At 33.8% G+C, this 13,074-nt stretch overlaps 1 protein-coding gene across 2 annotated transcripts in view; it reads right to left on the bottom strand.

Moving 5' to 3' along the window:
• Positions 1–1,710: 1,710 nt before the first annotated feature.
• Positions 1,711–13,074, bottom strand: part of LOC149530502 (putative membrane protein At4g09580) — a 71,738-nt gene continuing 60,374 nt past the window's right edge. For both annotated transcript variants that reach the window (XM_089811903.1, XM_089811904.1), the window contains exons 3-5: positions 3,788–4,058; positions 3,246–3,416; positions 1,711–2,111 (exon numbers count right to left, since the gene is read on the bottom strand). In XM_089811903.1, coding sequence (XP_089668029.1) covers positions 1,980–2,111; positions 3,246–3,416; positions 3,788–4,058 — 574 coding nt within the window. In that variant the 3' untranslated portion in view covers positions 1,711–1,979. The remainder of the gene's footprint in view (positions 2,112–3,245; positions 3,417–3,787; positions 4,059–13,074) is intronic.

The following is a 13,074-nucleotide window of genomic DNA, read 5'->3' on the forward strand; positions in this document are numbered from 1 at the left end:
ATTGAAAGGGACTACACGTTTTGGGGGGTCAAAACAATAAGCACACACTACAACCCTGTGGGGGCCCTACCAAATGGATGCAACGCCCATCAACGTTAAGAGCCAAGAGTCAAATTCTCTATTGCTGTGAAAACAAAAGGTTGCTTTTATCAACATTAAATGTGACATTGCACCCTCAAAGTGAGCAACAATTCACACAAATATGACTAATTCAAAAACCGTTAAAAACACTATTGCATGAAGAATTATGTACCAACTTATCCACCTCAAACTCTTTCTTAAATTTTAAGCCCCACTTATGATCTCAAAAAGTTTTCTTTTGGACTTTAAAGGTACCTTCAATTTTATGGACGAGCTTAATCATGGGAGGTGTTATGGCAATAGCCGGTTGAGGGTGTTTTATGCTCTCTTATGCACGCTCTAGTATAGCAGTCAATAGATGCACATAGGAATCCATTTTATCTTGTGGTGAATTTGAGGTGTTTATAATCATTGGTGGCAGCTTCTTATAGGGTGGATACTCGGCACCCTCTGTGTTTTGCACTTTGATTGGGTGGTTGGCTATTTGGCACTATGAGGAGATAAAATTCTCACAAATTGAAGACCTTAAGAGCAACGGTTAAGTCACTAATTATTAGTTGCTACCTATTTTTTTATTGCAGGAACTCAATATTGTTAGGGTTTGTAAAGTTTGTTCTTTGGTGGTGAATGGTTAGGGGATGAGGTGTCTATCACACTCCAAACCCCCTATCAAAAACTTAAATCTCTAAACTAGCAATGATTGTTCCTGAGATGGGTCAAAAGATTTGACTGCTTCATCTTTTGATTGTCAAGATATTATGTTGACACAGATAATAAGGGAGAATTCTACTAAGGAAAGCTCTCAACCAAACAAAAATAGCTCCTTGTAGGTAGAGGATGTGGCAAGAATTACTAGCACTTACGACTTACTATATTGGTATCAATAAGGTATTGGCTGGTATCATGGTGACTCAAAAAGATTCATCTTAAAGTTTCCAATGACCGAAGCACCCCCGTTTTGTAAACATACATCTAAGCAAGAAGAGGCCTCTCTCTCTCTCTCTCACACACACACACATGCATGCATGGAGGACCCCATGAAAACACCTGCTACTTAAAAAGAGAATGATCCCTTATCAATCTGGAATGCTACTCACCCCACTCTCTCTCTCTCTCTCTCTCTCACACACACACACACACATGCATGGAGGACCCCATGAAAACCCCCGGAACTTAATCTTAAAAAGAAAATGATCCCTTATCAATCTGGAATGCTATTAATACACCATCACAGATTGGTTGTTGTACCTAAACTACTATTATATAAGAGATCTTTTTTTAATTTTCTGTTTCCACTCAAATTTCCGTGGGAGTTGCAAATTCTCAGCAATGTTGTCTCATACCAAAATGGAAACTTGCCTATACAGCAGCAATGTATCTACAGCGACCTAGAAAGTCACTGCCCTGAGACATGAATAAAAATTGAAATATCTTAAAGCTTAATGTAAACCATATTGGCATATGACAGTAGCTTATGTCATTAACCAGTCAAACAACCTAAAGTCTGCACTATTTTAATCTGTTGGTCTCGTGTCTCTGCATACAATCAACTTCAAAAAACAACATATGTCTGAAACAATTATTATCATCCAAGGCCAGAGAACAAATATCACAAGTAGCAATAAGAAATTGAAGGATGTGATATGAAAATTATTATACAAACAAGTTCTGATTTCGAATTGGATCATGTTAAAATCTGCTGATGAGATTCATATCAAAATAAATGAATGAATAGTTTGCAAAATCTCATGTATAATGTAACGACAAGTAAATGCTATACAAGCTACCTTAGCTCATTGATAAATTTTCCAATGACTAAGCTTATGGCAGTAAACAAAATCAGGACACCAAATTAGTGGCCACAATTCCAACCAGGAAATTTCAAAATATATTCGGTTTCATTCATGTGTCTGTTTCCTACTCACAATGGTTGGAGCAATTGATACGAGGCCTATAAGGAACAATACTGCCATTGTCTTTACATCATACAAGTCTCTTACAGATCTCAACTCCCCAAGTGTGAGACCAGCCTGCATAAAATATCAGTTGACGTTATTCTTCCAACCAGCTTGTAGATAACAAATTTCTTTCAAAATGGCATCAAATATACAAAAAAGGAAATAGAAAAAATAATACAATTATAATGCATGTCCATCCTCCCACATATATACTATTGGTGACATTAACATATCTCCTGAACTAAACAATAATGATACTACAAAATATACCCTTTTCAACCTGTGGGCTTTAATTTGAATTAGTAAGACCCGTTTATATACCAAATAGGTAAAATCAATAGGCAAACATGAAATTGACAATCTAATACAGTGCTTTTTTTCCAAGAAACTATACCATCAAACAATAACATAACATTGAGTGCACTTCCAAGGTAATATTTATGCACAAACAAGCTGCCACTCATGAGAGGAAAATGGAATGAAAAATTGTCAAAAACAATATCGTTCCATGGACTCCTTGTTGGTAAATAGAAGAATATGAATCCTGATGGACAAACTGAAAAGTTCGAATGCAAAAAGACTTTCAGAATATAATTAACTGCTCTACAAAGAAACAAAGCTACAAGATCAGGGAAAGAAAACTAAGAAGATAACTTTCTAGTAAAGCATTTTATATTAGCCATAGTATCCCAAGTTGCTACTGATTCTTTCAAATCCAAAGAATCACAGGATCATTAGTCTTCAAGCTTTGCACATTAATCAACAGAAAATAAAACAATCATCTGTCAAGAAGCATATCAACCTACTGCCAATATGATTGTCCCACATCCTTTTGGGTTGTATAGAAATTAATATACTTTCACCTTGCTTATCATACTGAGAATCGGGGTAGAATGATATGGTCACGGATTCATTAATAAAAATGTCAAAGCACGTTTAAAACATTCATGGCAAACACATTAATCAAGCATATGTCAACCACTTCCACCTTACCTATCATACTGTAAACACTGAAAATCGAGTAGAAGAATATGGCCCACAGATTCATTAAGCCTAAATTTACAGAATTCAGAATTTAGAAGGATGTGATTGACACATGTCATTGTGAACAATAAATTGAAATTTTAATATTCCAAAGGGAAAAGGATAATGTGTTTTGCCCTACCAAAACATGCAACAACAATTTATAAAGAAAAAACTACTTACTCGTACTGTAATGAAAGCTGCCGGGATAAGACCAATCAAAGTTGCAAATAAGAAAATGTGGTAAGGCACATCCACAATTGGTGATGCCAGGTTAATGAAAGTGTTTGGTAAGGTTGGTGTGATCCTTAAAAATAGCATGTAATTCAACAATCTCTCTCTGCGCTTAGCTACCTGCAATATAAAACAAAGCATGGTCAAAACTTGGGTGAAACTCAAAGATTCAAGTTCTATAGCTAGATAATTACCACTATTTATAGAAAAAAATGTATGTTATATATTAAATTTGAAAATAAGTGTGTGAGAGCGCATGCAAAACAAGTGTAAAATAGTCAGAGAGCTTGAGTATTAACAAAATCTACTCATTGGGGGGGAAGATTTGTAGAGAATGCCAATTTAGTTTTAATTATTTTAAGCTTTCTCCTAGAAATATAAATATCCTAATAAGATTTGAAAAAGCTACTCCAGTGCCAGCAATGTTATGCTATAAAGAAAATCCATATCAGTATAATATAGATATGTCTGCAAATGAGAGAAAAGGTTACCTGTGCCCGAAAAAATCTCAATCTCTCAGGCCACAACCAAAAAGCAATAGGCCTCCCAATCAACTTTGACAAAAAATAGCAGGATGAAGCACCAGCAGTTGCAGTCAGGACAACTAATAAAAGGCCTTTGATAACTCCAAAGAGTGCCCCTGCTAGCAAGGACATGAATATGGTCCCAGGAATCATGAAAGTCTGCATGAAAATATATGTGGCACAATACCCCAGAATAAACTGAGCTGTATAATTTTCTGAATAGTTTGCAATATTGTCTCTGCAAATACAAAAATTGACAGCTTAACTGAGTAAGTTTAACAATAAAGATTCTCTCCTTCTAAATTACAAGCAAATGAACTAAGCAAATTGAGACATTATTGCACTACAAGGAATGCAAAGACATACAGAACACTACAGAACATTTATTCAATTTCAATCTTGATGGGTTTTAATTTCTCTTATCGAGCATTATATTTTATATTCCAACATTTTCTCATTTTGAGCACATTCTGATTGAACTAATGCATTTTATGGAGCATTGAAGATATGATTGAAGATTTTAATCTTTGAAAAAAAATTCCCTGGTCTCATATATGTGTTATAGTATAAAGTGCCCTTGCCCGCAATAAATTTTAGCCTATGACCACATTTGATCGCATACAATCTAACAATCTAATGCTCTTTACCCAAACAATATAATGCCATGGAACGTTTAAGGTATGATTGAAGATTTTAATCTTTGAAAAGAAATTTCCTGGTCTCATATGTGTCGGAACATTATAAAGTACATGTGGAGCAACATTAAGGATTTTTAAACTTTACATATACTCTTTACCCAAACAATCTAATGCTATCGAGCTTTAAGGTATGATTGAAGATTTTAATCTTTGCAAAGAAGTTCTCTGGTCTCATATATGTGCCATAGCGTTATAAAGCACATGTGAAGCAACATGAAGGATTTTTAAACTTTATAAAGTGCACTTACCCACAATAAATTTTAGCCTATGAGTGCATTTGATCACATACAAAGGATTTTATTATAGTCAAAATTTCCCCCACACTTGTGTTTTTGTGCTCATGACACATTACCAAAGTAGGTTCCTTCCTTTGATAAAAATTTCTTGACCTTTACCAATTCCCACTGAGTGCATTTGGAGTCATTGGACGAATTTTTCAACTTCTTAATGTTTCCTTGAGCACACAATATTCACGCCCAAAGAGCATCTTGGGGTTCTCTACAGACTTTTCACCTTCTTATTGCATTCCACAACCAAGTGGTTTTCGTGCTCTAAGTGCATGTGGGGCATATTGTGGATTCTTTGTTTTGAGAGTCATTCCATGTGTGTAGAAGAATAGCGCATTGGAGTACAAGAAGGATTAATCCATGTGGAGTGAGCAATATGTAGTGATTCATCTATAAGCAGCTGTTTTAAATGCAGTTGGGATGGACGACAAAGAATAAATAAATTCAAAGGTAACGATTCCTTGTGTATATCGGCAATAATCAAAGGAGAGATTCATGTTAAATTAATGTCAGCAATATTAATGGTAGACAATGATTATAAAATAAGAGGTGGTAATTATTAAAACAATAAGTTAGGATTTTAATACACATTTTAAAGGTAGTGCTTATGATTAAAAGGGAGCTAATTGGATTTTATGTTTATTAAAAGCGGGCCTCCTTTGGATAAGGATATTTCCTTTGGCAGGAGTTTGCACCTTTCATGGAGGGGTATATGGAGGGTATAAAAAGAGGTGAACAGGAAACAAAAAATAGAAGAAAGGGAATGAATGTATTGGGCAGAGATACAAACAAATATCAATCAACTCTGTTTTGGGATTGAATAAGAAGTCTGATTCTGAGTTTAATTCAGAAACATGCGGCAATCTACAAAATATTATTTATTTGTTTATTTATAAGTTTGTTTAGAAGTTTAATTAATTTATTGCATTAATTAGTCAATCCTTAAAGAATTACTATTAAACATTAATTGATTTCAGCATACCAGGATCTGTGTATTCTGCGTGATAGGATGACGCAGCAGTACCAGCTCTCCCAATTAAGTAGACCACCCAGCTTGCTTGTGGGCTATAGGATCAAATTGACTTGGAAGGTTGTTCCATGCTCTTGGGCTTAATTAAGGAGGATTGTCTTCCAGAATCCTATCACAGTTTCCCATCAAATCCTTAATATGGTTGGCTGTTGAAACAGATCCTGTATATTTTAAATACTTTGTTTTCAATAGGGATTGTTTATTATGACAATGCTTAATGTTAAATAATTATAATTTGCTCTAAGTTCACTTGTCGTCGTGTAATTTATTTATAGAATACTCATTTGCAAACAAGTTGTACTGTAGGGATTATTATTTATGGGCAAAAATCATGTACATACTAAATGTGGACATTACAGGATTTAGACAATCCTAAAGTGATCATCTTGTAGATGTTAATTTGCTCAATAATTGTTCTAGATAGTGAAAGAACCGGTTTACAGTATTGGCTTCTATTGATGTGAGTTTTGTCACCACCCTACCCCTAGGATAAAAACTAGGTATTCAATCCTCCCTTGAATAAGGAAATCTCAAATGCTAAAATATGTCAATGATTGTGGGATCAAGTAAAGTGACCCCAAGGTTGACAATATGTTCTAGCATCTTTATATTGGATACAACTAAGTTTTATAAAGTGATTTGCTAGTGATTGTAATGTCCCCTTTTTGGGACATTAGAAATATTAAAGGTATATTATATATAATATTAAAATTGAGTTGGAGAGAGTGAACTCAAAATATTAAATGTCAATTTAATGTTAGAAAGTGGGCAAAAAGGACAAGGAGAGATAAGATGAAAAGACAAGAGGGAAGTCGAAGAGTCACAGCTATGTGAATAAAAGGAGATGAGACTCTTTTATTTGGCATGCTTGATTTATTATTTCAGATTTCAATTTTTCTCTTGCGAGAGTATTTGGAAAGCTTCATCTTTTAGCTAGTATGAGGACATAGCCCCTTGTGCCAGCAAACAATGGACACAAACCTATTGTCCTTGGAGACGTCACATCAAGTGTCTCGCATGTGCTTACAAGTTATTTTCTTAAGTTTTCCAATCTAATTATAAAGTTGTGTTTAAGATTTGATCTTGAGTACTAGTTACTATATTGCTGTTGTATAATGCAATAACACGTTTTTGAGGAATTTTATGAGAGTTTTACTGATTTTATACTGTTGGTTGTAATGCATCTTCATATGCTTGAATCTAGAGTATTATTTTGAAAAATTGAGTTAATATCTATTGCATTTTCAACTGGTTTTTATTGTGTCTGCATATGTTTAGTTCTGAATATATTTTAAAGGAAAAAAACGAGTAAATATCCGGTTTGAGATATTTCAGCAATCAAAAAGGGATGTAAGTTATTCTACTATGGAGGATATATCAACTTTCTTTAATGCAAATGATTTGGCAGTTGGAGTGCTTCAACTACTTCTAACAATTATTGGAAAGAAAAAAGTGCAAATGGTATATAGTTTAGGAATCTAAGCTACTTCTAATCCTAGCAATGCAAGACATTATTGCTGATGTGGTAAAACTAAACCAATCCTTGCTTTGCCAACTTAAAAAACTACGCAAGAGAAGGTGTTATCTTCTAAGGGTGCATAGATAATTTTCAAATTGTTAATGCGCACCAAAACCATAAGACATACAAATCAATGCGCGTGAAACAATTGAAGTCAAGTGCTTTGCAATAAAGTTCAGTTTAACCTTGCATGGTTAGTTGCTAAGTCACAAGGTTCGAGTTCAAGTTCAACAACAATGAAGTTTAGATTAAGTTCGGCAAGGTCCAAAAAAAACTAAAATTCAAAATTAAATTTGCTTATATAATTTTCTAAAAAACATAAATATATGATCCTTGCTATAGGAAGGTTTGCCATGATTCAATGACTAGGCATAGGATTTCTCATTCTGTTCATGGTGAATATTTATGCACAGTAGTGGGTTAGTTTCCATACTTCAAATTTTGATCTTTCTGAACCATTCAATTACAACCTACATTATGCAAATGAAAATTGAAGTCATTCAACATTTGAAAATATATATATATATATATTTTTAGTTTTTTAATCTAAATGCAATATAAAAATAAATACTAAATTTTATTTAATTAAATAAAAATAAAAAATAAAATATATTAAAAGTATATTATAATCTTTGAAAATTAAACTAGTCCCAATATTAAACTATGGAACTATCAATATAAAATCATAAAATACTATAACAAAACTATATCTTTTAAAACATAAAAATAAATATATTTATTTATTTATTTATTTATTTATTTTTTGCAATACAAACTAAAATTAATTTAAAAATACTTTAATTTACTTATTTAAACATTAATCAATAAATTATATTAATAATAAATAAAATAAACTATTTACAATATAAATCTATCGTATTTAGATTAACCATATATTAAAATAATACTAAATATTCGATATTAAAATAAATAAAATGTTCATATACACTTTTAACTTCTAAAATAATAAGTAAAATTTTAAAAGTTTAATATTAATAAATTAACAAATTAAAACTATTTTAAAATTATAAACATCACTAACTCTAAAATACAAAATAAAGAAAAATAAAATAGAAAAATCTAAAATAAAATGTAAAGTTTTACATAAATGGAAAAATTCAGAAATTTAAAACACCCCAACTCTATAAAGTCGTTGGTCTTTAGCAAGCTTTGGCAAACAACAAACGAGCAACCAACGCAGCATAGGAGTTTCCTACAATTACAAGCCACGGATTTCCAGCAGCCAGAAGTGACAAATCCCAGTATTGTTTTAATGTATTTTTGAAAGGCGTCTGAGCCACTATTTTTGCTGTACAAATTTGATGCAAACTTTTTCAAATCTTATTATTTTTTTATACATTTGCCAAATTTCGAACTTCATGCCAAAAATTCGGCAAACCTTGTGACATAGGTTAGTTGCAATCAACAAGTACCAAAAAATAGGAACTTGAGGGTTCACCATGAATCAACAGCAATATTATCTACTTAAACAACTTTAACTAAGTGAGGGATGTGGAAACCATGCAAAAATCTGAAACTTCATGAAACAACAACAAATTAGGAATTATTTTGGCAATGCTTTGGCAACATTTTTTTTTTAAATCCCCACTTTAATGATGATTTGAGCAAGCCATATATAAAGGCCTCAAGTACAATGAATGGCTCAAATTGATTCAAGATCAATGGCTCAAATTATTTACAACCCTAATTAGGGTTAGTGAGAGCCAATGCTTTCAAATATTAAATGTTGATCAATGAGAAAATTGCATTGCATTGAGATTCATATCCATTTGAGGATGGACCAATGTGAAAACTCATTGTTAAAAAACATTGAACACCCTCCACATGTACACTTGGAACAACTTGATTGAATGATCTTAGACATGTCAAAGTGGAATCTTTTGACTGGTTGGAGATGAGTGGGTGTCGCCTCAGCATGGTTGTCTTGTGACCTTTCTTCATGACTTTGAACTTGTTTTGCATCTTACACTTATTCCATGAGATACATAGTTTGATCATCAGCTTGGTTGAGATTTCTGACAAATTTGGATATACAACATTGATCATCTTATTAGTGATACCATCTTTATGGGACATTGAATCATTTTGCATGGCAAGATGTAAGCAAGGCATCTCATAATCCTTTTCATTGCATTTGCGCTTTTCATTTTTCTTTCCAACTTTAAACTTCTTTGCTAGCTTGATGAATGACCTGTAAATGCCTTATTGATGCTCCCATGTCAAACCTCGATGTTCGAATCATCCTTACACATGAAGAGGCTCAACCTTGAACATCCTCTTTTGACTCAAGGAAGGTTCTGAATAGCTGGGGCCAGAGGCACACCTAACTATCCAAACACCTTGCTAAGTAAACACAATGGAAGCAAACACACAAAGATTAACACCAAGGGGGGAGAGAGAGAGAGAGAGAGAGAGAGAGAGTAAACAATTTTATTGATTCATCCAGTTATCAGCATACGTGCCTAGCTGTAAGGCTTTCTAGGTTATGGCTAGATACAAAATACAACTTCAAGATCCAAGATCCAGCTTCAAATTTGCTTTTCCAAAAACATTTGCTCTGAACTCATTGAGTCTTTTTTTAACCTAAACCTAAACATCCTTATTTATACTTGCCAAAATGGCTTACAGAAGATTCTAGATCATTACATAATAGAAAGATCGACTTTAAAACGGTTTGCACACATCCTAAGACAATAACCTATCATTAAATTCACAATCCAAATTAAATACATAAGTCAACTCAAACTAAGAACCAATCATAGAGAGACTCAATCAAAAAAGGAACCGAGCATCAGCAAATATCAAGTTCACTCAGCACATGAAGGAACAATCGGCCAATACTGGACATCTCGATATTCTATAACTATATTGTTAACGTAGATGTTAAAATTCTTCTATTTGTTTTATATTCAGAATTAGATTTACTCAATTCAAAAGCGAACAAAAAGTTATAAACAAAATTGTTTTCTTGTAAATATCTATAAAATAATATATTTGAGATTCTAATGCATTGAATATAATAAACACAAAAGAGTGTTTCATTCAAAGCAAATCCATTGGAGAAACTAAACATTGGAATTTGGTCAACACTAGAACTCGGCAGTAACTGGAAAAATGAACCAAAGGCACAGGATAGCAAGGCAACCCAAGATGCTCCTGCATCATCTTGATGTTGAAAGTCCTCTTTTGCTTGAACTTCCTCATCCATGTATCCTTGATGTTGAAATCAATCCTCCTTGTCGTCAAACTCTCCTTGCAAAACAAGAAAACACTTGTGTTAAGTTGGTTAAATGGTAAATTTAAACAAAAAAAGATATTCTTATGATATAACATCACATGATTTCAACTTGGCATTGATGTTCAATTTGTATGAAGGGATTTCTCTTGTTCACAATCTTGACCTTATCCATGCATTGACATTAAACGATTCCTAATTCTGATTTGAATTCTGATTTCCTAAGTCTTAAGTCTGCATGCATTCGCACTTACCAGCTTAAAGCTGCAAGAGCTTCTTGATATTCAGTTTCTGATCCTTCCAGCAAGATCAACTTTCTTGAATGCTAACAAATGTTTGATCTTCAATTTCCTCTCTGATTTTTGCTTGATCTTCCATCCTCTAACATCCCCAACATCATTAAATAAATTAATATAATTAAATTTTGTATATGTGGCCCCGATAATTAATTTATTTATCTCATGGGCCCATTTTTATTATATTTCTTGTAGTGTGTTAGCCAATCAGCTCCTTTTGTAATCCTTCGGGAAGCTTCCCTGAAGCCTTTATAAGGTCAGTTTTCAGGTTCTTATAACTTGTAAACATGTGATTAAGATTATTTTATTTGTATTGTGAATCCCTGTTGGAAATCTGCATATCTTGCCATTTCAGCAATGCAAGATCTTCCCTACTTTTTTCTTGCGGTTTTGGTGGGATTCAACCCTCACCCTATTTCGTTCCATTTTGTTCTTTGTAGTACTTGTTCTAGATCTGGCACATCTAGAGCATCATCTTTGTAATTTTTGGATTAAATTACAAGTACCTATGTTGGCATCAATCTGTGTGTTTGGCAAATATCTTGTTTTGATATCGAACACTCTCTAGTGGCGTTTGTTTTGGCATCATGGAAATTACATCGTGCATCATTTTGTCACCTTCTGTGTACACATACCTTCCCTAAATGTCTTAAAAATCATTCTCTCCCTACCAACTCCGCGCACATGTGCCTCCTTTCGTTTGTCAAATTACCTCCACATGTACCCCTTTGTCAAGATTGTTCTCACCGTACGCTCCATATTTTGCACATACTTTGACCACCATACGGACCCTACATTGTACGCTCCATACGAACCATATCATCCTTCGAAAATAGTTTTTTTGTCCCGCTCTACACCACAACCGTCGTGTGGGAACATTACAGTAGTATCAGAGCTGGTGATCTTACCAACCACTGGATGTTGACAAGATCTTGACTAGTAGGCAAGATGGGTGAATCAAGCACTGAGATGATGACACTTCTAAGGAAGCCAAAAAGAGGACAACAACAACTAAGTGAAACTTTGTTGAATGGACAACCACTTGGTGAGACCTCGGTGAAAGAGCAAGAACAAATTGGCAAGACCCTTCGACTTTTGGCAGAAGGAAGGACAAATGGAGGACACAATGGGCACAGTGATAATTCTATCAATAAGAGGTTTCACACAGAGTGCTCCCACACACAACCAATGATGTCGACATTTCCACAACGGTTAGAATAGAGCGGGGAACAAGAACCTACCTTCCTCAAAATTCAAGACCAGTCCCGATAAGACTAGTTCGATGTCGAATCTGGAGCAGAAATATCCTTTAAGGATTATGTAGATTTGTGGATGAGATATTCTAGGAGAAAAAGCAATTACAATGATGACATTAAAAGAGAGATTGGCAAAATAAACTTTTCATCCTTTACAGGGTCTGCACATACATCAATAAGAGCGTGGGTTCAAAAGGCTGATACCTACTTCCAGCTCAACCCAATGCCTGAAGAAGAGGCAATCAAGTTCATAGCACTTCACCTTGAAGAAATTGCTCATGAATGGCAGCACCATGGGATGGTCACCCTTGGTCACGATCAAGTTACATCATATACCGACTTCACAAAGAGACTTAGTGACGCTTTACCAAAACGGATCTGGAGGTCAACTTCAAGGAGTTGAAACAACTAAAGCAAACCGGATGTCAAATCAAAGATTCAAATTGAGGAGTTCAAGTATATGCAGTGGGATACGGTTATGTGCAATTATGCTACATAAGATGAAATACATTTAAAGTAACTATACAACAGCTAGAAAGTGAGGGAGATGTTGACCTCACATAAGAAGAACATATAAATATAAATATTAAACATTAGAATATGCAGAAAATTGTATATAGAAAAAATGGATACCAATCTTACAATACAAAGACATTCAAAATTAGTAAGTGTTCAATCAGTGATGTAGACATTGTGGTTTTAGACCAAGTATTACCAAACCACAATATGGAATACAAATGAATGAATAAGCAATTGATGTGTCATAGACTCCAGCAGCAATCAAACAGTTTGAACATGTGATATATACAGAACGGGCTGATAGGTAACAAATAAGTTTAATGACAGCAACACAAATCAACTATTTCCAAAGAAGAGATGACCAGTCAAAAAAAAAGAGCAAGAGTTTTTATT

This window comes from Cupressus sempervirens, chromosome 11 (assembly GCF_028749045.1).
Source record: "Cupressus sempervirens isolate cs-2001-9-10 chromosome 11, ASM2874904v1, whole genome shotgun sequence".
Taxonomy (NCBI): Eukaryota; Viridiplantae; Streptophyta; class Pinopsida; order Cupressales; family Cupressaceae; genus Cupressus; species Cupressus sempervirens.